Below are 23,978 nucleotides of genomic sequence, written 5' to 3' on the forward strand. Positions count from 1 at the left end.
TAAGTAGACCTGAAATAATAAGCTGGTCCGAAAAAACAAACAAACAAAAAATCTACTGTTTTTATAAAGAATAAGTCCTTTAGACAGCAATAACACCAACAGTCTTATTGTTGTGCTTCTGTTATGTGATTTTGAAGTGTGAACAAACAAAACATGACAAGATGTGACCTTGGACTTTCCCTTTTCTCTACTTTAGGACTTTTTTTGTTTCATAAACAGAGAACTGAAGCCCAACTTTTAGTATGTAAAGCTTGGTTAGTCTGGTAAGGGGAGGAAATGTGCCACATTTGAACTTATTTAGACTAAACAGAATCATATCTGGTTATCAGTGAAAGCCAAGATTAGGGATAGCTCTTAATGATAGAAATAAACTAAACACGAGGCAGTTTGTTATAATATCACTGGTAAAGAACTGCAGCCAGAGTGGGAGCAGCTTTGAGTCTGACCTTCATAAGCTGTCAAGATTTGACAAGTAAACAACCCAACATCAGTGTGATCAATAGGAAGACAAATTGGGAAGCATGTAGCTCATCAGACAACAGCAATGTCGTTGAAATATCTTCAAACAGATCAATGCCACAGTTCACCATCTGGGTCTACACAAGGGGACTACCAGCTGAACCTCAGACAAGACATCTGTCGTTATAAACTACTGCGACAATTTTTACCTCTGATTTGGCTTTCCTTGCTTGTTGCTAATCTAAAAAACTGTACAATATCTTAAAAGTCACAGTTTTGAAAGACTAGATTTAGTTGTGGGAGGTACAGATGTATGGAGGTACTTGTATGTTAATTTCTTTCTTGTGTCTTTTTGTAATTTCACACACTCATTCATATCTTCACTATAAACGACTGCAGTCTATACGAGAGGCCCTCAGGGGGTTATCTTATTGCTTTTCCCTGACATTTTTATTCCTGTACTGCAATAATTTCTTTTGATGTAGAAAAAGAGAGGTTTCTATTGCATTGAAAGTTTAATTTTATTTTTATTTTTCATTTCTTTTTAACATGAAGTGTCTTGGCTACTGTCCTCTGAAGTGTCTTGGCTACTGTCATCTGAAGTGTCTTGGCTACTGTCCTCTAAAGTGTCTTGGCTACTGTCATCTGAAGTGTCTTGGCTACTGTCCTCTAAAGTGTCTTGGCTACTGTCATCTGAAGTGTCTTGGCTACTGTCCTCTGAAGTGTCTTGGCTACTGTCATCTGAAGTGTCTTGGCTACTGTCCTCCGTGGTGTCTTGGCTACTGTCCTCTGAAGTGTCTTGGCTACTGTCCTCTGAAGTGTCTTGGCTACTGTCCTCTGAAGTGTCTTGGCTACTGTCCTCTGAAGTGTCTTGACTACTGTCCTCTGAAGTGTCTTGGCTACTGTCCTCTGTAGTGTCTTGGCTACTGTCATCTGTGATGTCTTGGCTACTGTCATCTGAAGTGTCTTGGCTACTGTCCTCTGTGGTGTCTTGGCTGCTGTCCTCTGAAGTGTCTTGGCTACTGTCCACTGTAGTGTCTTGGCTGCTGTCCTCTGTAGTGTCTGGGCTACTGTCCTCTGTGATGTCTTGGCTACTGTCATCTGAAGTGTCTTGGCTACTGTCCTCTGTGGTGTCTTGGCTGCTGTCCTCTGAAGTGTCTTGGCTACTGTCCTCTGTGGTGTCTTGGCTGCTGTCCTCTGAAGTGTCTTGGCTACTGTCCTCTGTAGTGTCTTGGCTGCTGTCCTCTGAAGTGTCTTGGCTACTGTCTTCTGAAGTGTCTTGGCTACTGTCATCTGTGATGTCTTGGCTACTGTCCTCTGAAGTGTCTTGGCTACTGTCCTCTGTAGTGTCTTGGCTGCTGTCCTCTGAAGTGTCTTGGCTACTGTCTTCTGAAGTGTCTTGGCTACTGTCCTCTGTGATGTCTTGGCTACTGTCATCTGAAGTGTCTTGGCTACTGTCCTCTGTGGTGTCTTGGCTGCTGTCCTCTGAAGTGTCTTGGCTACTGTCCTCTGTGGTGTCTTGGCTGCTGTCCTCTGAAGTGTCTTGGCTACTGTCCTCTGTAGTGTCTTGGCTGCTGTCCTCTGAAGTGTCTTGGCTACTGTCTTCTGAAGTGTCTTGGCTACTGTCATCTGAAGTGTCTTGGCTACTGTCCTCTGTGGTGTCTTGGCTGCTGTCCTCTGAAGTGTCTTGGCTACTGTCCTCTGTAGTGTCTTGGCTGCTGTCCTCTGTAGTGTCTGGGCTACTGTCCTCTGTAGAGTCTTGGCTACTGTCATCTGAAGTGTCTTGGCTTCTGTCCTCTGTAGCTACTGTCCTCTGTAGTGTCTGGGCTACTGTCATCTGAAGTGTCTTGGCTACTGTCCTCTGTAGAGTCTTGGCTACTGTCCTCTGTGGTGTCTTGGCTACTGTCCTCTGTAGAGTCTTGGCTACTGTCCTCTGTAGTGTCTGGGCTACTGTCCTCTGTAGAGTCTTGGCTACTGTCCTCTGAAGTGTCTTGGCTACTGTCCTCTGTGGTGTCTTGTTTACTGTCCTCTGTGGTGTCATGGCTACTGTCCTCTGTAGTGTCTTGGCTGCTGTCCTCTGAAGTGTCTTGGCTACTGTCCTCTGAAGTGTCTTGGCTGCTGTCCTCTGTAGTGTCTGGGCTACTGTCCTCTGTAGAGTCTTGGCTACTGTCATCTGAAGTGTCTTGGCTTCTGTCCTCTGTAGCTACTGTCCTCTGTAGTGTCTTGGCTGCTGTCCTCTGTAGTGTCTGGGCCACTGTCCTCTGTAGTGTCTTGGCTGCTGTCCTCTGTAGTGTCTGGGCTACTGTCCTCTGTAGTGTCTTGGCTACTGTCCTCTGTAGTGTCTTGGCTGCTGTCCTCTGTAGTGTCTTGGCTGCTGTCCTCTGTAGTGTCTGGGCTACTGTCCTCTGTAGAGTCTTGGCTACTGTCATCTGAAGTGTCTTGGCTTCTGTCCTCTGTAGCTACTGTCCTCTGTAGTGTCTGGGCTACTGTCCTGTGTAGTGTCTTGGCTGCTGTCCTCTGAAGTGTCTTGGCTACTGTCCTCTGTAGTGTCTGGGCTACTGTCCTCTGAAGTGTCTTGGCTACTGTCCTCTGTAGTGTCTGGGCTACTGTCCTCTGTAGAGTCTTGGCTACTGTCATCTGAAGTGTCTTGGCTTCTGTCCTCTGTAGCTACTGTCCTCTGTAGTGTCTGGGCTACTGTCATCTGAAGTGTCTTGGCTACTGTCCTCTGTAGCTACTGTCCTCTGTAGTGTCTGGACTACTGTCATCTGAAGTGTCTGGGCTACTGTCCTGTGTAGTGTCTTGGCTACTGTCCTGTGTAGAGTCTTGGCTACTGTCCTCTGTAGTGTCTTGGCTGCTGTCCTCTGAAGTGTCTTGGCTACTGTCCTCTGTAGTGTCTGGGCTACTGTCCTCTGTAGAGTCTTGGCTACTGTCATCTGAAGTGTCTTGGCTTCTGTCCTCTGTAGCTACTGTCCTATGTAGAGTCTTGGCTACTGTCCTCTGTGGTGTCTGGGCTACTGTCCTCTGTAGTGTCATGGCTACTGTCCTCTGTAGTGTCTTGGCTGCTGTCCTCTGAAGTGTCTTGGCTACTGTCCTCTGAAGTGTCTTGGTTACTGTCCTCTGAAGTGTCTTGGCTACTGTCATCTGAAGTGTCTTGGCTACTGTCCTCTGAAGTGTCTTGGCTACTGTCCTCTGAAGTGTCTTGGCTACTGTCCTCTGAAGTGTCTTGGCTACTGTCCTCTGTGGTGTCTTGGCTACTGTCATCTGTGGTGTCTTGGCTACTGTCCTCTGTGGTGTCTTGGCTATTGTCCTCTGTAGCTACTGTCCTCTGAAGTGTCTTGGCTTTAGTTGATGTTACATGATGAGCTGATGAAACTATAGTTTCAGGATACAGGATGTGAAAACAGGATTCCCAGTGACAGGTCATAGCAGCGTTGCTCTTGGGATTGTGATTTTGATCTGTTAGTAGGTCCCACACCAGTCCAGTAGGACAAATAGATTACTGTCTAGAGTCATTAGAGAGAGGCATTTTTTCTGATGTCAAATGAATAAATACAAGGACTTTAATGGTTCTTCTCCCATTTTCTCTTGTACCGAAGGTGTATATTTGATGAAGTTTCCCAGTTAGTCAGTGAATTCTGTTGTTTCGGGAAAATTAGAAGGCTACATATCAGCTTGGGAGGCTATGAAGGTGAGCATGAAAAACATCTGTTTTCCACCATGTTATTATCAAGGTATTTAGCTCAAAGTACCACTTTAAACATATATGGCCTCTGCAGCCCAGTCTCTCCAGTAAAATACTGTCATTCTACATCTAAAGAAACATGGACACAGATAATCTAAACTGAGCCAAAAGAGCTTGTTATCCCTTTTCACACAGTGTGAAAGGCTGGATTTTACACCAAACCACGATTGTTCCCTAACTCTGGCAGAGTAGTTTAGCAAAAAGAAGTCACTTAGGTTCATATGCCTAACCAAGATGTCTCCAAAAGTGAGTCAGTCTCATAGATCTTGAGGGGTTGGGAATTGATTAGAGAACGAGCACTTTGCCTGAGCCACAGCCCCCCAGAAATAAATATTCTCAGAGTATAAGACAAAACATGACTTAGGTCCCTACATGACATCTGTATGATGGATAGACTTCTTGATAACTCCCCTCTAAAATATTAAAACTTAAGATGATGCATTGTACACTCGCAGGAGATGTCCCAGTGGCTTTGCTAATCTTTTATGTATTGTTGAACCCAAGTTTAGATGCCAAAAGTCTAGAAACTTATCTCACAACAACCTCTAAAAGGCTTTTCTGCAGGTCGATAATGCTCAATGTCGTGCACGTTGCCAGCACACATGCTGAGGAATGTTGGGATTATAAGTTCTCATGGTTTCCATAAATGTAAAATGGCAACATTTTTACTCTAACAACTGTAATGCACAGAGCCTCTGCTGAGTCTGTTGGGGCTGTAGATTATAATGGGATCGGTGAGTATATTAAGCACAGAAGGGAGATTCTGGGGCACCAACCTGTGTTCTTTCAGAGGTGTCCTGAACCTATTTTCTGTAAATTCTTCATAATGACAGTACTGGTGATGCTGTTGTTTTGCCCCCCTTTCCTTTAAAACTCAAACCAGGTTCCTCCAGCTGCACTTATTCTAGATTAAAAGCACCAGGGAGGGTTATACCAGAACATGTGAAGCCTCACTCTCTTTCATTCAGGTTCCGTTTGGGTCCTCACAGTTAAGATAGGTGCTTTATGTGATGAGCATTAAAACATATGGGGGCAGTTGACCAGAAGGTCAAAGTTCATACACATTTGCTGTTCTTCATGTGTATTCGCAGCATCCCGAGAGCTTGCTGTAGTGAGTGTGACTCTGAGTCCTTATTTCACATGAATAACCGAAAAGGCTGCACAGACAATTTGTGTCCATTTTGTGTGTAGATGTCAAACAAGGAGGGAGGAAAATTGGCCGTTCCAGTTTAGTGGCAGGAAAGTGGGGCGATCTGTTCTTTGGAAGTTTCCCAGTGAAATTTCCTGGGGACCGAGACACTGAAAATATCTATCTATATACACACTATGTCCTACATAAAAGAGAGGGTGAACCAGAGAGACAGAGAGGAAGTGAGAGACAGAGCATATGAAGATACGTGTGTTTGGGAGGGATAAAAAGACAGGGGGGAGGAAGATTGAATGTCTCTGTGCTGGTGGGATATCAGTCTTTTGATGGCATCACACAGACTGTAGACTGATTGAAGCTTAGCGGAACCAGGTCAAGACTCTGGCAAGATGTCAGCAAAGTTACCTCTCACTTCTGGCGCACAAAAACCTCCCAAGCAGAAAAGTAAATGCTGCCTCATAACCCAAATTTTTCATTCTCATCAATCCATGTAAATTTTAAGCGCAGGGTAAGTGAATGATTGTGCATGATCGAGGCAGGATTAGCATGGATTACATTTACACCTGGTAATTGTATGCCGGCAAACAGAGCTAAAATCCATTTTTCTTTTGCCAAAACATAGATCTACTAAACATGCCACTTCCACCTGGTCTTTTAAAGACATCTGGCTCATCACACTTGTTCACCATCCACAGATATTTGAGTACTTTCATCTTTGACAAGTGTGTTACTACCAGAGCTGCCAGCCACCTGTTTCATTTGACTGGAATGAAAGTTATACTGATTGCAACAGAATCCCGCTAATGTGCCCTTGCTTCCTAGTTTTCTTCTCCCATGATTCTCACAGAGGGTTCAGACATGAATGACAAGATGTCAACATGAGAGATTTCCAGCCCAGCATGATCTAAACATTTTGGTGTCATGAAATTTAAGGGTTTTTCTCCTAATTTTATAAATATGTTGCTGATAGTGAAGATCTTCCATTTAACCACTTATGAACCACATTTTTCAAGTTTATCAAGCAGCCTAAAGAGCAAATGCAAACGGACAAAAACGATGTTCCATAATATACAATGTAAAAAAAGCTGTAATTAGATTTCTTACTGCAAGCACAACACAGCTATGAATCAGTACATCATAAAAACAAGACTGACAGTTTGAACATACTGAATATGATATGAGACAATGGCAAACACTGTTGAAAGTGACACTGCCAACAGATGAAAATGAAAGATGTCAAAAATGGGGGCTTACACTGAAAACACGGCCAGCAGAAAAAGCACATTTTCTATTCCTTAATGTCCATAAACTCACTTGCATGTTAAGGTGAGGTATGTCTACTCAACACACTTCTGTTCAGCACTTATTGATCTGAGCACATTTTAGAATTAAACAACTGCATTTAGAGTAATAGTATGACATTTTAGGAGATAAGCTTATTCAGTTTCTTGCCAAGAGTTGGATTAGAGAATTGATCCTGCTCTCATGGCTTTACAGTAAACATGGAGCTACTGCCAGAAGCTAGCTAATTTAGCATAGCAGGAAAAAGGGCAAAAAGCTAAAGTCTGCCTACCAGAGCCTCTAAAGCTCATTAATAATGTTATAGTTTGCTTATCATGGTGATGACTAGTTGCAAAGAGTCAGATTTAATAAAACAGGCAAATGAGTGTGGGGTTTGCAAATTGTAAACAGTGCTGATGGGAATTTCTACTTTTGCAAAGGAGATTCCAACTGTGCACTCAGCTGCAACCACAAGCACAATCAGCGCATTTCAACAATGACCAAATTAAGCCCTAAAGAAGCAAACCTGTTGATAATCAGGAGCCTGTAATTTACCAATGACACGGGTGCAGCTTGTATCCGCAACACAGTCCATAATGAGCATGGACGTGATTACAGGTTCACTTGAAATACTTTAAGATGCTCACTTTTCCTCATATTAAAAAGTATTTTGATTGGGAAGCAAACACAATTGTGGAAAAGTCATTAGAGCCAACATGTAGCCAAAAAACAATGATAAGGAAAGCCGCTTGGACTCAACTAACTGCCTGCTGTCACTGCAGCCGACAGTTCATCCCTGGGTTATCTGTAAACAGGTATTATTCCAGAAAATGGATGTACCTCTGCATCCTCAATGTTTGATATGATTGTATTTCTCTCCACTCGGGGACAGTGCAGGTGAAAAGTTGGACACTGACATCCAAGATAAGTTATGGTGCCTCAAACGGAAGAAAACAAACAAACATAAGTAAAGCAAAACACAAAAAGTTTTGGGGCAGCACGTGTTGCATGATTTTCTTTCAGCTCAATATTTCAGGAAATTGTAGACTGTCTGCGGTCACTGCAGATTAATGTGCTTTGGTAATCAGAGTGTTTTGATAACGCCTTCTTTTGGCATTCCAAATAAGGTGTAAATGAATCCAAAGTATCTTTCTTCTCTCCATCCATTGTAGCTCAGAATTTAATCAATACTCATTTATTTTTTGTGTTTAATGATGGTGCAATTATAAGGGAATTGTGTAGCCAGAGGCCTTTCAGATCAGTCTGCCTGATTCACGCTCTCCTCTCCGAAATTTGCACTCTGAAAGGGATAAAAGCAAATACATATGCAAAAAGTGCAGGCACAAAAAATGCTATGCCTAGAGCTTTAGGTGCTCTTTAAGAAAAAATTATAGTATTTTTTCATGCCAAAACAAGGTATGTTTCACCTGCAAAGCCATAGTAAATCTGGGCCCAAGCAGAAAATGCTCACAAGTAGTCTGTCACACAGCTGCCAGCAAACCCCACAACTTTTTGTTTTTATGCTTCATTTGTTTGGATAGATATAAAAGGGATGTACAGTATGTTAGCTTCTGAATTTTAGATGTTCTGCCAAGTGGATTGCAGGTTTAGCCAGGCTTTTTATTTTTCTAGTGCACAGACAATGGAACACAGAGTACTTGTCCCAATCAAGACTTTTTGTTACAGATACCGATCCGAGTCATTTATGGTTGATTATCTGCCAATACAGGGTTTCAGTATGATACTTTAATCTTTCTTACAGCACATAGTCTCTGGCTGCACTCTTTAAGTACATTAAAGGAATTGAAACAGTTTAACTAATGGAGCCTATCCCAGCGGTCATTGGGCGGGAGGCGGGGTACACCCTGGACAGGTCGCCAGTCCATCACAGGGCCACACAGAGACAAATGAGACAAGCAACCACACACGCTCACACTCACTCCTAGGGACAATTTAGAGACCCCAGCCGGGAGTTGAACCTGGAACCCTCTCGCTGCGAGAGGCCACCACACACTGTGCAGCCCCTCAATCAGACCTGATCTAGAAATCCTTTCTGGGTTTCATTAATTCCGCTCTATAAATCAAGGTTACTAGCATACGTAACTGAAATGATTACAAGTATACAGCTCTTAAAAAGTATTTAGATATGCTTCCAATTTCAAATATAAATACCGTTGTCTATAATTCTTTGTCAGACAGCATTTACCTTTCAATATACTGGCTCTACCTCATTACGTAGCTAATAATACATAGCTAATAATAGTAATAACAGACGCAGTATCTCCTTTATCGTGCTTTATTGACGATTATAAACGGCCATAAAAACAAGTGTGTGGAGCTCAGTGCATAAAGCTTCATAAGAAGTAGGGATTTTATTAATGATCTTATTGAAAGTTGTGGAATGAATCTCCTCCACCATATAACCAGAAACATGTGCCACCTGAGAACTTGAGGCTACATTATTTCTGGTCTAACATAGAACTTTAAATGATAAAATTAACAATAAAGGTATTGTGAACAAGTGTCTTTATGTTAAAAGTTGGGATTTTCTCACTGGATTGATAAACAGGAACAAAGAAAAGAGGTATTTTGGGCTGAAGTTTAGTTTTTTTTTCAGGCTGAAGGCCATGTGCATTAGCTTCTTTTCATGTGAAGGTTGGTCTCTTTGACTACACGTTGCCGCTTCACTAAAATCAATCAGCAGTTGTCAAAGAGAGTTTGTTTCTCTTTTTTCCAGGTGAGAAAATGCTGCTCTAACTTTTTATGACATGAAAGCCTTACTAATCTTCAAAGCTGTCTCTGCAAAAAGGTGAATAATGACAGTCTAGTTTCTGAAATGCAAGATTTTTCTTTAAATATATAGCATGCTAAATATGCTGCCCTGAAAATGACACATTAATTACAGTATTTCAGCATAATTTACAGCTGAATTAATCAAGGCTCTGTCCCTGTTTTAAAGCATTATAGCATCTCACTTGAGCAGATAAAGTAGACGGAGGGAAAACTAGCTCCATAAAATGAGTTGCTAAACTCATCTCACATTGAGTTGTGACAATATGAACTTGCCTTTGGTGTTGTGTGTAAAAAGCATCATGTATTCCTTTGTGCACCACCTTTAATTTCACTGAAGCCGAACCACACAGTGCTCTTAGTTCACGTGTGAAGCTAACCTCTCTGATTGTTCAATGAGGTGAGGGTCAGCAGGGTTAATGCAGTTTTAAGTTGTTAAGTTGACTGAAAGGGTTAATGATCTGTCCTGAAACTGAAACAGCTCTCCAAGGAGAGTAAGAAGAGGGAAAGATTCTTACAGCCTGATATGAAGATGAGGAGATTGTTATCACTTGTTGGCATTAGGTAATACCTAATCGGTTCATCGCCCTCTTCATCATCACTCAGATAGACACACATAGTGTCTCACGAGCAGAACATTCATTATGTAGGTCTTTTATGTGTGAGTCATGACTTTTCTCTCGGGACCTGATTATCACTTTCTCTCTCATAATTTCCCATCCTTCTGACCTGTTCCAGCTTAATTGACAATAAGTGATTCACTCAAAAGTTTAGTTTTAGTCTTTTAGCCTCACTTTCATTTTCTCTGCTCCATCCCTTGGGAGCACTCTAATATCTTCTATGAAAATATGGATAAATAGTGAAGCATGCGTGACGAATATTTCGGTCACGCCATTCACATTCAGAGTATTATTTCAGAGTGTTGATGATCACTGTGTGGTTTGGAGGAATTTTACACATCGTCTTCAAGGTATGAGGCTGTGAAAACCTACAGTAAAGGCTCTCTGCTTTAAGGTCTTTGTGTTATTGCTTTTTGGAGCCCTTTAGCATTGGTTTAGTCTACGTAATACTGTTAAAAAACCTTTTCTGACATAACGCAGTTCCACAAAGGGGGAACTCCTATCGATTATCTGGCAGGAAAATGAGGTAAAAAGGCCTGATATAAAGCAGTGGATGTCAGTATTGACTCATACTCTTGGCAGATTTAATCCAATCATTTTTGGCAGAGGTTTCATGACTCAGCTCCACCCTCATGCTCTCTGCCTGAAACCATCCAGCCCTGCAAATTCTCACTTCTGTTTTCGCATTCTGCTTTTCTCCTTCAGTGTTCTTCTGTTCTAATACAGCATCGCAGCAGTTATTTTGTAACCTTCACTTCTTTTCTCCCACTTTAGTCTTCTTCATTTAATGTATGTCATCTATTTGAGGTGTCTTTTTTGTACTCTGCAATGTGCCCTGCGTACCCTCAATTAGGCCCCCCAGATTTTTAGCAATGCTAAAAGATTACTCAGAGATTACTTTTGTGATCCTCTGACTTTTTCCAAGGTCTGCATGAAGTTGCGCAGACAGTAATGGCTCTCTGATGAATTATTACTGACTTTTATAATTCCCCTTTCCTTTTTTCAAGTGCCAGCATCAATAATTGAAAATAATGTCTGAAACGATTTCCCTGTAAATCGAAAAATTAAATTCACAAGTTCTTCAAGAGGCACTATTATAGTTTTAGTACTAAAATTGAAATGAGTTTAATTTGTCCAAATATTTAATTTGAGATGTAATATCAGTAAAACAAATTTATTTTCAATTTGTGCTGTCTGCCTAATACTGAGCACAGTGCCAACAATGGGGAATGCAGTTTTCCTCTTGTACATGCATAATTAGTGTGCTTGTTGTGCACATTTTGGGTGGGTTTACTAATTATTGCAATTTGCCTGCATGGTCACACACTCTTAAACCTAATCCTAATTCCTGCCCTTGCACGACTCCTCCGTTTTGCAAGGATAAGTTGCCCCATTTCTCATGCAATCAAGGAATGGTGGTCAGTTAGTCTTCAACTGGGGCTTTTGGGGGACATTAGACTATCACCACTGACTCTTAATGCCCAAAAGAAAAGAACCACCACCCGATACCTACAAAACGAAGGAGTGTTGCTTAGTGATAGGACAAAAAATGGAGATCAGGTCTTATTTTCTTTTTTTCTTTTTACTGCTTACTCTCTGTCTCTCATAACGTCCCTCTCTAGCCTCCCTCATCTCTGATTCCCCAACACAAAATATGGATTGTTCACTTTCATTTATCATCTTCTGTAGGTATATTTCTCTGTTGGTAAAATGTCTGGCTATTCTGCAGAAACCTCGCTGCTCTCTCCCTCTCCTTCTTTCTCCGTCTGTTCTTGTCTCTTTCATTCATTCCAAACCTCAAATGTTTTGGTTTCCAGCTGCATTCTCCTCTCCTCTTATCTCTCCTCCTACTTTCTCTTTCCATTTAGTCTCTCAGGTTTGCTTTGATTTCATTGCCTTTCTTTCATTCCTGTGGTGGTCCTTAGGCACAGCTTGGTACGAGAGGCCTCATTAATTATAATCAACATTGAAAGCAGGCGTTTTAACCTTTCCTAAGAATAATAAAAAAAAATGATATAGCCACTCTAGCTTTATAACCAGAGCAAAGTTGATACTCAATGATGTTTACAGTTAATCAAGTGTTGCTATTTCAGATGATTAGATTTGCATACTTCCACACTTGCCTTGGCAGAGGTATATAATTACTGTGCCTTGCTTATCCAAAAATACACAAAAACAGAAACCTCTGCTGAGGCTTGCTCGAGTTTTAAGTGCTAATCTTTATACTTGATCATCTTACTCTTATAGTTATTTTCTCAAGTACTATAGATTCAATGATTTTACATGTGATTGGATCCATAAGATAAGACATATATATATGGTTTTAACTAAACTGATGATACTTTGCACAGGTAGGTGATTCAATCTGGATCTTGCTTTATGGTTTGCTGCACATTTGTCTGCAATCTCTATCTTTCATCAGAACTGTCAACAGAAGTTTGGTCGCTAATATGATTTCAAAAGTTGCTGCCAGAACTGTTTTCACAGGTGCCTGTGTGCATTACAGTCAGCTCTGCACTGAGTGTTTCACGTGTGAGGAGGCATAAAAAGAAAGAGAAGACTGGGATAAAGTAAATATACTGTACTGACAGAAATACATCAAGCTAACAAACTGTTTATCTTTTTTTTTGTTGATCAAATCAGCTGAAATACTGCAGCAGCTTTCGTCAAAGCAGTTTCAGTCATTCCAAGTGTTGCCTCCAAATAGCACAGATCAAGGTAGATATTTATCCACTGGCATCAAATAAATGATACCTGACTTCAGAAAATTCTTGGAGCAGCTTACATTACAGTCATGCTTTTCTTTCACCAAGGATGAAATTGCGAGACTTGATACCAGTGTAAACATCTTAATATGAGTATCTTTTGATATGCATGGCAATGTCATTCTTTCTTCCTTCTCATTTTCTTTGTGCCACCCCATATTTGATGCTTCCACTCGGTTTCTTGTTAAGCTGGACAGCTGCTGTTTTGAACTCGGACTCCCATGAGGAACGCCTTGACATTACATGTCTAACACGTTTTTTCATCACAGCATGGCTGTGTTTCCCCTCGTGTCTCTCAGTTGCCTCATGACTCACACATACACAACAGAAGTCCATTTATAATTTAAAGCCTCCTCATTACTCCGCACTTGATTTTTCTCCAGATGAATTCATTTCAGATGAGAAACCATAATTTACAATACCAGTTTTGTACTTGCTTAGTTTCCAGATCAATGGTGAGAGACATTCTCACATCTGCCTGCAAAATCTGAATTTGTAAGTGCAGCTACTTGAATAAATGTGTGTAATTTGATTAAATGAGTGTTTCTTGGTTGTTCTGCTGATCATTTTGCCATCCCTTACTGCCGATTGATCAGTCCTCCTTGGTCCATTGGGGTGTCCTCCCTCTTGCTGTTATTCAGCTGTTTGGTTCTGTGCAAAGCTGTCCAGAAAGTAGTGGCGCAGAAAATCCCGAAACAGCACACAGAGCCAAGCAAAGGCCCTCAGGGACAGATCTGCAATCTTAGTCAGTGGTGTTCTGAAGTGGCTTCTTGGCTCCATTAGTGATGATAGCAAGAGCAAGAGTGTACAGTTTTTAAATGAAGTGCTGTTAGTATCTGTACCGCACACATGCATAGGAAAATTGTCTGCTTTGTGGAGTAAGATTAACTTAAAATTTACTTTGTATGATGTTAGACTTGTATCTCATCTCAACTCAATGAATTATTACATTTGTATGGAAGTGTAAATATATTTTCACAACATTCATCTTAATTAATTTAATTCTAAATGAAGCATTCAATACATATAAATGTCTGTTGTATTTAAATTATTCAAAGATACAAGCTGAATTTCAGGTTTTAAGAGCTTTCTTTAGAAGGAGATACAACAAGAAGAACTTAAAATATGCCAAAAATAGAAAAAAAGTATTTTCTAAATCAAATCCATGTCAAACGTGTTTTGATGTTTCTTTGTCATGATGGTTGCACAAATCGGAGATAACAGTTGTCTTCATTATGTTTCGGTATCTTAGATCTTCCTTCTATAGTCACAAGCCGATCAGTATCAACTGTCTGGTTCATTTTGCAACAACTGAGAAATATGTTCTCTCTCAGGGTTTTATTTTCTGTGTTATCGTGTAAGTACAACCTAAATTATGCTGTCATCTATCATAAAGGATTATCTTATCTTATCACTCTGAGCAGTAGAGCAGTATCTAAAGTGATATTGTCAGTGTCGTCTGTTAAGTACCACTTCTCTGATTCCTACTCGGATGTCACACAGACAGGCAGATTCTTTTAGGTTTAGATGTATGAAAAGCCAGTCTCAGGTTCAGATCTCCAGCACAGGAAATACTTCTGCATATCTGGTAAGAGTCTGGAAGGTAAAAATGAGCAGCACAAGTGGGTTCACGTACACATGAATTGTGAATTACATGTCATAAGTACTGCATATCTAAAAGTGTGAAAGTCTGTTCCCACAGAGACCAGAGTTTATAAGAACTGTTTTGTACAGGCACCTGGAAACGGCTAAAGAAATTAAACTTAAAAGATTTTTTTCTTATCTTTAAATTATGTCTCCTTCTTTTCACATGCAGTGTCTCTCTGGGAATGATGGCATTGCCAGTGGTACCGTCTTCTCTGTCGCAATGACGATGCCATTTAGCCCCCTGTCCAGCGACGAGGAGCAACAAAGGATGCTGGGAAATAATAGACATCTCTATCCTGGGGCAGAAGACGAGGAAGAGGAAGAAGAAGAAGAGGAAGAAGAAATGGAAGATGATGAACGCGATGAAGGCAGGGAGGAGGAGGAGAACGGTGAGCTGGAGGGGGAGGAGGAAGATGAAGAGGAGATGGTAGAAGATGTCAGGCGAGGAGGCTTATCTCGGATGGGTAGGGGTGAAGGACACAGGCAGTCTGGTAGAATGGCTGGACGACCCACTGGGGACCGAAATATTCGGCATGGGAACCCTGGTCATGCCTCAAATCCCTATTCGTCCAACCCTGGACCGACTCACCAACAACCGGCCAATCAGATACAGCAACAGCAGCAGAGGAGGCTGAAGGAGCGCAGTGCTAACTCATCTGAAGACACCCACATCGCCATGATGGTGTTCCGCATCGGCATCCCAGACATAAAGCAAACGGTCAGTGTAGTCATCACTCACACCCTCAGAAAGTCACTGACATGTTAAGGCGAGACACGGCAGGCAAAAACAGTGATTTTTCATGCAGGGGTCAATTTTTAGATTTTGGGCCAATCAACTCCTTCAATATGTGTTCTTTCAACCTGCCATAAAGAAAACGTAGAAAACATAAATTAAAATGTTTATTTCATCACATTTTATTGACTCGCGGCAGTGCGTTTCGCCCCCCCTCTTTAAATCTTTAAATGCCGTTTTCTCAAAATCTGTTTTTTGTATTTTTCCAGTATCAATATCTCAGCCTATGGAGCACCTACTAGCACCAAACTTTCCAGTTATACACTTAGCAGTATTCTGAAGATATTTACTGAGGGATTTGTTGATAAATCATTCCTGGCCTCATTTATGTGACAATATAATAAAAAACATGGCAAAAATTAATGTTTTTTAGGCTATGTACAGTATATTTTGATTTCCTAGGAAATGAAAGCAGATATCCTGAAATCCCTCTGTAATTTTCTTTTCATTTTGTGTGTAAACAAAATGAAAAAAGAATTTTGCACCTGGCTTTGTCATATGTTCAGATCTATCTTCCGGAAATGTATGCAAATTTGCGCATATTTAATGAGATAATGCCTAATTTGCATGATTAACCATACAAATTTCTAAAACTTGTAATACATTTTTTTTCATACTTGCATAAGTAATCAACTGAGGACGTTTCATGGTGATATCTATTGTTTTAAAATATTACCCTATTCACCTGTAGTGTCTCGACTTAAGAAAAGATGGGCCTCAATCCCACCCTACTTGTTTCTCATTTGTTTTTACAACCACCAGCACATCCAAGTAACCCAGACATTATCAAGATTGTCTTAAAGTGAGCTCTGCAAACAGACATCGTTTGGTTTCTAAAGGTGAGGGATTTGAAAGAAAGAAGCATTTTGATGCCAGCCCTAAAGCTCAGAAAACACTTGCAAACAATCCTTTTCACAATTCACTTGCTTGATCAAAGAGCTAATACTCTCCACGTTTAGAGCTCAGGGCCCCCCGAATAATGGAGACAGAAAATAGATAAAGTGGGTGGATGAACTTTCTGTTTTGCAACTGAAAGTCCCAGAAGAAGTTTAGGAAAGGTTTATATGTGGCCATCAACCCACCTTCAAAAGAAAAGAGGATTTCCTCTGGTTTTCTGTCCAACATTTATGCCTCCGAACTGACTCTATATGGGATGGTTCCTGAGACTTTACTAAGTGGTGTAAGATTAGTGGTGAGCCATGCTGCCTTTGTCATGAGACTAATTCTTCTCGTCATCATCCCTATGTGTATGACCATAAATGTGGCCAGTTAAGATTGTAAAGTGCAGTGCAGTGCAGTAGAAACACTACACGTTTCAGAGGATTGATTGTATCATTCTCTCACTGCATCAGCAGTAGAAAACAAAGGAAAGCACATATACTTGTCAGCAAAGTTCCATGTCTGAGAGAAAGACTTTCAAGGTGACCTAACTTCAAAGCGGAAGAGGGATGAAGTGTGAGAGGCAGAACAAAAATGCATACAAGAGCCATCCAGATGAGAAGAATTAGATTCTAAAGACACTCTGAGCGGTAAAGGGCTCAGAGAGAGTCAGAGAGAGGGAAGATGAAGCGAGGAGAGGAGGGTGATGGAAAGAGAAGCACAGCCACTTGGATGATGTTTCCAAAGAGCTTTTATATGGTGCAATAAAGCAAGTAGTGAAAAGTCCTTTTCTGTGAGACTGGGTTTTAGAGGGTCGTCCAGAATCATGATTGACCTATCTGCAATCACTCACTTTCCCAGATGTGGTCTCACATCATGGCAGCACAAAGCCTCCATCAAAAGTGGGTCTAAATGGGCTTCGTGAGTCAGAGATGCAGCTGCCTGCATGTAAAACACATCCATCTCCTACACTTTAATAACATGCAAAGATTAGGCAATCATCACAGCCAGACACCCGGGCGTTTTACTTCTTTTTTTTACCTCTCGTGTCTCTCTGAGAAGTTATATTTTACCATCAATCTTGGTCATAAACATTATTGTACTAATAATTAGGTTATGAAGAGCAGAGAATAATGCAAGGGATGGAGGATGCATTTAAGAATGTTATGATGTGCTGCCGGTACAAAGAAAAGCTCGCAAAAAAGTGGAGAAAGAGAAGAGAGTCGTGCTCATCACTAGATAAAAGTTGAGACAGACCATATTTGTGTTTGACAAGCAGAAGGCCATGTTCCCCACACATTAGTGGTCTGTCCTTTTTCTTTTTACACACCTAAGTGTTTTATGTGTCTGTGATGAGAACGAACATATTTGTGACTGCCTGTGTAAATGTATTTATTTCATATTTACCACCTGAGCGCACTATAAATGCCTCACTCAACACTTCTTCCTCCCTCTTGCTGCTGTATGATTTATTATTGATCCGTGCATGGGTGTTTTTCAAGCAGTGTGTGAGTGTGCTTGATTCAGTGTTTTTAAATACAACCATGAATAATTTACCAATCTCTATTCTAACAATTCGGCATCAAAGTTTAATCATAAAACGATGGGAGTGCTTAGGAGGAGAACGCTCACGCATGCCTGAGGTCAGGAATGAGCTTAACCGTCTCATACAAACAGACGCAGAGTTAGATAGAGGTAGATTAGAGGTGAAAAAGACTGAAAAAGGGTGGAGAAAAAGTAAATGAAAGTATAAAGAAGAGGGAGATAAAGTTAGATCAAAAGCACTTTGAATTGCCTTGTGTACGAATTGTGCTCTACAAATAAAATGGCCTTGCCTAGATGGAAGCAGACAAAGACAGAAGAAGATTAAAGAAGATGGAAGGTACAGTTTAGAGGCAGGTAGAACTATGAGTTGTTCAAATTGACAAAGTGAAGCAGAGAAAGAAATTTGACACTTCAAAAGGATTTTGTTGTGGTATTTTATGTATATTTCAAATCAGCAATTTGTGTCCACTCAAAAATGCTGTTCTCAAGATCTGTCAAGAAAGTCATTGTGTGACTTCTTAGACATTCGGTGCAGCATTAGTCTGTCAAACACACTTAGGGATGCTTTTAGCCAAGGAGGGGGCACAGACAGAACAGGCCAATGTCAGGAGAAAATACGCGATGGGCACATTTGTCCACGTTGTCTTCCAGTAAAGGCGCAGAAATATTGAAATGAAAATGTTTCACATTGTCTGTTGTTTTGTATATGCCAGTATTCACATGATGTAATGCCAACCCATAATTGCATGTTTGCGGATATTTAAGCCATTCCATGTGTTTCATGTCTTACACTGTTTATTTATTTATTAATGAAAAACCCCACACATGGAGTTTATCTGCCAGAGCCCAACCAACCGCAGCTGACTGTTGAAAGGGACATTTCTGAGTCAGATGGGGCTGCGATTTGTTCAGCGGTGCAACAGCCCATAATGTAACGCTACCCTACTCCCCTCTCCCACCTCCCTATAAGCTATTTTGAGCATGTTGTAGTTGTCATATAATCCTTTTGTGAAGGTTTTGGGCAATGCAAACAGAGGCATGTTACAGTTAGTAAAGCCAGGCATTGGCATGCAACAGTTTTGGACCCCAGAAGGTGTAGAAATCGTTTAATTCAGGGTATTTTGTTTATTTATTCATTCATTTCTGGGACTGTGTTTGACTGAAACAAATATCATTTCAAGCCCATGTGCTTCACTGAATGTCCATGATACGATTTGTTCCCACAGTAATTGATTTATTTGGCACGTTTTAGTTTTTTTTGTTTATTCGTTTGTTTGTCTGTAAAGTTAAAACATGCTTTGTGAAGATGGTCTCTAAAATAGTGATAATATTTGATGGATCATGTGCAGAATCAAGCTCTATCTTTATCGCTGTGAAACTTTATTGTCAATTTATGATTATTTATCACCCTATAAAGTAACTACATCTAATATTCGTACCATTGTTTCCAGATTGATTTAGTTATCAACATTCAATCAGCAAATGTTGAAGGAGCAGCAGACTGAAAAGCCCAACCACCTCGGTTATAAAATGTTTTTGGCACACACACATTTCTGCAAAAAGTACACAAGAATAATGCACATCTGCTGAATAAGTACAGACTTCTGGACTAAAGCACAGGCAGCAGATGCTGAAGCTAACCGAAAACCTTCAAAGTCTGTCCACGCAAAATAATGCATGGTTAAGCAGGGATGAGTTTACACTTGAGGAGAGGGATTCCCAATGTTTCTCTATCTGAAGAAATGTATTCAGATTCAAAATAACAACACGAGTTGAGCAGTTTTGGGACTTCATTTTATAGATTTGTAATATTTTGCTCATTAGGATTTCTTGTGCTGATTTATCACTTTTCTTTCGTGTCTTACTCTTTCCTGGTATTCTCAGTCTTAATAATCTACACTAGTGCAGGTGGTTGTATCTCACACAATTGAAAAGGTCTGGTGGTGTAACAATGCTAGAGTTTTGTTTTAAGTTATGATTTCTGTTTGAGGCCCGGGACGTCTGCCAGTTATATACATAGTTTTTCAAGCTTGCCCCACTCATTTTAAGATATAACCAGGCATAAAAAACCCAATGGTGTCTTCAAACGCAAGTCTTCAGTGATAATGACATTAAATACTGTTTTCATCTAACTGTCCACGGTTTTGATGGTCTAGTTTCTTAAATTTACATTTTTGCCGATGAACTGATGCACTCAGACTGACATAAACAAATGAACAAGCTAAACTGTGGCTTTATAGACTTTCTGTCAAGCTGTACTGACTCTGCATACCCTCTTACTCCCTAAGATCATGGCAGTTATAACCCAGCCATTTACTCTTTATCTGGCTTTTGCTCTCATCCTGACTTGGCTCAACCTTTTCATGCCATTTTTCTCATTTTGCCTTCAGTCTGTAATATCAGTATGAAGCCCTGGTTCAGCCCTTACTTTCTGTTATTTTCCTCCTTTCCCTGTTTCTCTCTGTAGGGTTTGATGATATGCCTTCATACTCCCAGTGTGTTCGGTCTGTTCTACATGTCAGCTAATTCACCCTCAATAAATTCTAATTGCTGTTTAATTGTGTTGTAATGAGATAAGGGATTGACTGTTGTGCACAAATGCAGATGTTATGAATTGGGGGAAGAGAATGTGGAATGACACAGCGCATGAAAATGCAGAAATTCAGAGGCTGTCTGTTCATAAATAAACAAACTAGCAACTATTCTATTAATTTTGTCTTAAATATACCTACATGTCAGAAATTTACCAACATAATTTCAGAAATGATGCATTTCATGCATTTTGATTACTGATGGATCTATGCAAATTGACTCTGATACGGCAATTTATGTGAACATCCCAGTGTGGTTAGCGCACGTCAACCTGCATTTAAGCTTCAGACAGAAGAAATATCATTTCGACCCTGAATTTGGGGGATAGAATTCCTGAAACTGTGACCGAGATGATCTCCAGGAAGCTTCAGTGTCATGCATCTACAGAGCACTAATAGCAAACACAGATGCTGGCAGCTGATGTTTCAAAGATTCCAAGCTTGGTTTTCTCTTTTAGCCTCAGCATCAAAGTGAGCATGCATTTCTGTTTTTACCAACAGTTTTGAATAGATAGCAGGGTACTGTATGACACATTAAAATAATCTGTACTCCCAGTACTTCCACAATGTGCTCAGATAAAAAAATGTTTGAATATGACCAGCTCCACCACTTTACCTTTACTGCTTTAAAACTTGGCAAATAAAACTGCTCAAACCACCTGGGGAGACCTCTCTAAGCTCACTGCCAATAAAGATTGCATTGCTGGTGCATTCGTGCTGACAGAGAGAGTGGAAGATCTATTAGTCTACTGTATTTGTCAAGAGGGAATTTGATGCATTGCTACATGTAGATGAAACCCTAGCTGCTGTGGGTGAAGGAGGGATCCAGCTGGATCATCTATCTGACATCTCATTTTGGAAAAAGACAGGCAGGTGTGATTGTTATGAAAGACATTATTTTGCACTGTGACAGTCATTTTATACTGTATATAAGGGTCAAGGACCCTCTGGCATATCAAAAATATATATCTAACCATCCAACCCTCAGAGTGCCAAGTAAGATCGGGTTATTATTATTTAATTTTTGGGGAGTATCTTATATAGCTGCCTATCATGAAACATCCTCTTTTTGCCAACAGGCACTGGCCACCATTTCCCATTAGCCCTGCAGAAATGTAAAATTCAATAGATTCTTTATTCATTTTTATGCCTGCAAGTGGAGGACGAATCATCAATATTCTAAAATTTCCCAGAATATCATAAGCTCTAACATACTGCTACGTGTACCTACACAAAGACTTTTTATGCCCATTGCTGGGCAAAATGGAACATATTATAAGTCATATAATATAAAAACAACTGAAAATGAAGGCTGATTTCATGGGATCTTTAAATGCAAATATTTGACCTGCAGACAAAAACTTGCAGATATGATATTGTTTTCATTGAGGTTGCCAAAGCATAGTTTATATCATAGTGAGAGAAATGGTAAACCCTCATGCAGGCCTCACCGGGCATACCTTAAATCCACACCTTAACTGGACCAGCCAAATAAGATCTGAAGTCTGTGCACCACCCAAAGACTCATTTACTGCCACTACAAAACCAGATGCAGAGAGGCAGACCACCTCTCTTGAAATGAATCTATGGCAGATAACAATAACAAGTGCAAGCCCTCTTAGCTGAGTTTGTGGATCTTGATACGAGCAGTAATCCCTCCTCTGCAACTGTCTGTAGATGTAAAAAGTAATGATCCATTAACTCACTTCTGTGCACAGCGACAGTCCTATCTCTGTGTCACAAGTTGTTGATATGATTCCCTCACAGCTGGAGGTCAAGGCAATATTCGTTGCAGGTTTATTAACTTGTAAAACTCATACACATGTTGCGAAATTGGCACATGTCTGCCGAGTGCTTTAAACAGCATGAAACAAAATGGGTTTTTCTCTGTTGTTTGACTTGAGCTGAATTCTTGCAAACAGTAACCCTCAGGCAGGATTTAGCCTCACAAACATTTCAAAAGTGAAATATACACAAAGAAAAACTCACTTGAAATGCTACTCAGTAAGATTTGCCAACAACTTGAACTGCCGGACACACACAGAGTTTACCAGGCCTTGCTAAAGCAATGCAGAGGTAGTAAATTAACAAAAGAAAGAGTCCCATAGGTCAGCAGTGGGACTGAGATAATAAAGAAGAGAGTATGGAGGAGGGCAGGAAGGAGCACAGCATGTGAGAATGAGGGTAAGCTAATGGAGACATTGGAGGGAGAGGACAGGACAGAGAGGAGATGACAGGAATGCTTGAAAGAAATGTGTTCACTTTTCATCTGAACTAGAGAGAAAAGGGGCTGGCGTGAGTGCTTAAATGAGTATAAGATCGAAAGAGATCCAGGGAGAAGAATGAAGTTAAATGGCAATATGTGTGTGAGTGTGTGTGTTTGGTGGGAGTTCATTTCCCCATAGATCTCATTAAAGGCTTCTAGTCCCCCTGCACTTGGCCTGCAGAAAAAGGCCAGAGGGGCTGAGATAGCGAGAGCTAGAGACAGAGAGAGGAAAGACTCTTATTTCTGCATAGATAAGTGACAGAGCTGTTCCAGAAAGATGGAGGGAGAGGGAAGAAGGATGGAGAATAAGACAGAGATAGGCATGGGAAGATAAAGAGCAGCATGGACAGAATGAGTGGGTGTATGTGAGTGGGAAAGTGTGATCACAGCTTTAGGAGGCAAGACAGAAATTTTCCTCTGAGAAATGATAAAACCAAAAGGGAAAAAGAAGGGCTTGATGTTGTATTAACATTTTGATGTCAAAATGAAAGTCATATGAAAGTGACGGTATGTAAAATATGTGATCTTGAGTGCATTTATATGCTCTAATACAATCTGTTATGATCAGGTTTTGAGATATTTCAGTTATGTTTTGCTTTACTTTCTATTTCTGTCATCTGAATAAACCCTTGAGAACGTTAAACAGGCCAGCTGGAACAAACAGAATTACATAAAAGTCACAGCAAACATCTCATCGGGACAAAGATGAAATGAAGAGCGCAGATTGCAGTTTGATCTCATTTTCTATTACTGATGGTCAGATGGAGAAGCCACATCCAACAGAGATATGAAGTAAAAAGAAGTTCCAACAGTCAGAAACCAAACTGTTCATTCTCAGTAAGAAGCTCTGATTTACCTCAGCCTGAATCAAGACGTGCATTTGTTTACCTAAGCTTTCCACTTACATATTTACGAGGATAGTATTGGACTTTCTGCTAAAGAATAAACCATTTCCTTTTGAAATGTTTGATTTTGCCAAAACTTAGTGTCCAGTTTAAATGTGTTGGATGTGCATCAATGCTTTAACATTAACAGTATGATAAGGTAGTTTGTAATACACCCAAAGGGTGCTTTACTGCACCATTCTGCTTCTGAAAAGCTTTAGCTAATATTTATGTACCTATGGAGTACACTGACAGTGATGCTCTCTTCAAAGCTGCTGGCACTTAAAGCTGTAATACATGTGGCGCGCACCCAGAACGACAAATGACAGTCATGACATAACTCTGCTTTGGCTCTCACATGAGTGGAGGGACAGTATTGTACTTGTACATAAATAATGTGCACACACAAATCTATACCCACTAGAGGGTGCTCCAAACGCTCAACTGCTACGATCTGATCAAGGGACGATGCTGCAAGGCTGTCTATGTTCTCACTAACACTCCAAAAGTGTCTGTGTGAGGAGAAGCAAAATCAGAAATGTTCCATTCACAGAATCAAGCTTCATTTC

General features: G+C 40.5%; 1 protein-coding gene across 6 annotated transcripts in view; it reads left to right on the top strand.

The window, feature by feature from the left end:
• shank1 (SH3 and multiple ankyrin repeat domains 1) overlaps positions 1-23,978 on the top strand; it is an 80,958-nt gene that overhangs the window by 10,055 nt on the left and 46,925 nt on the right. For all 6 annotated transcript variants that reach the window (XM_075453317.1, XM_075453319.1, XM_075453320.1 and 3 more), the window contains exon 2: positions 14,621-15,169. In XM_075453317.1, coding sequence (XP_075309432.1) covers positions 14,672-15,169 — 498 coding nt within the window. In that variant the 5' untranslated portion in view covers positions 14,621-14,671. The remainder of the gene's footprint in view (positions 1-14,620; positions 15,170-23,978) is intronic.

Source organism: Odontesthes bonariensis, chromosome 21 (assembly GCF_027942865.1).
Source record: "Odontesthes bonariensis isolate fOdoBon6 chromosome 21, fOdoBon6.hap1, whole genome shotgun sequence".
NCBI lineage: Eukaryota > Metazoa > Chordata > Actinopteri > Atheriniformes > Atherinopsidae > Odontesthes > Odontesthes bonariensis.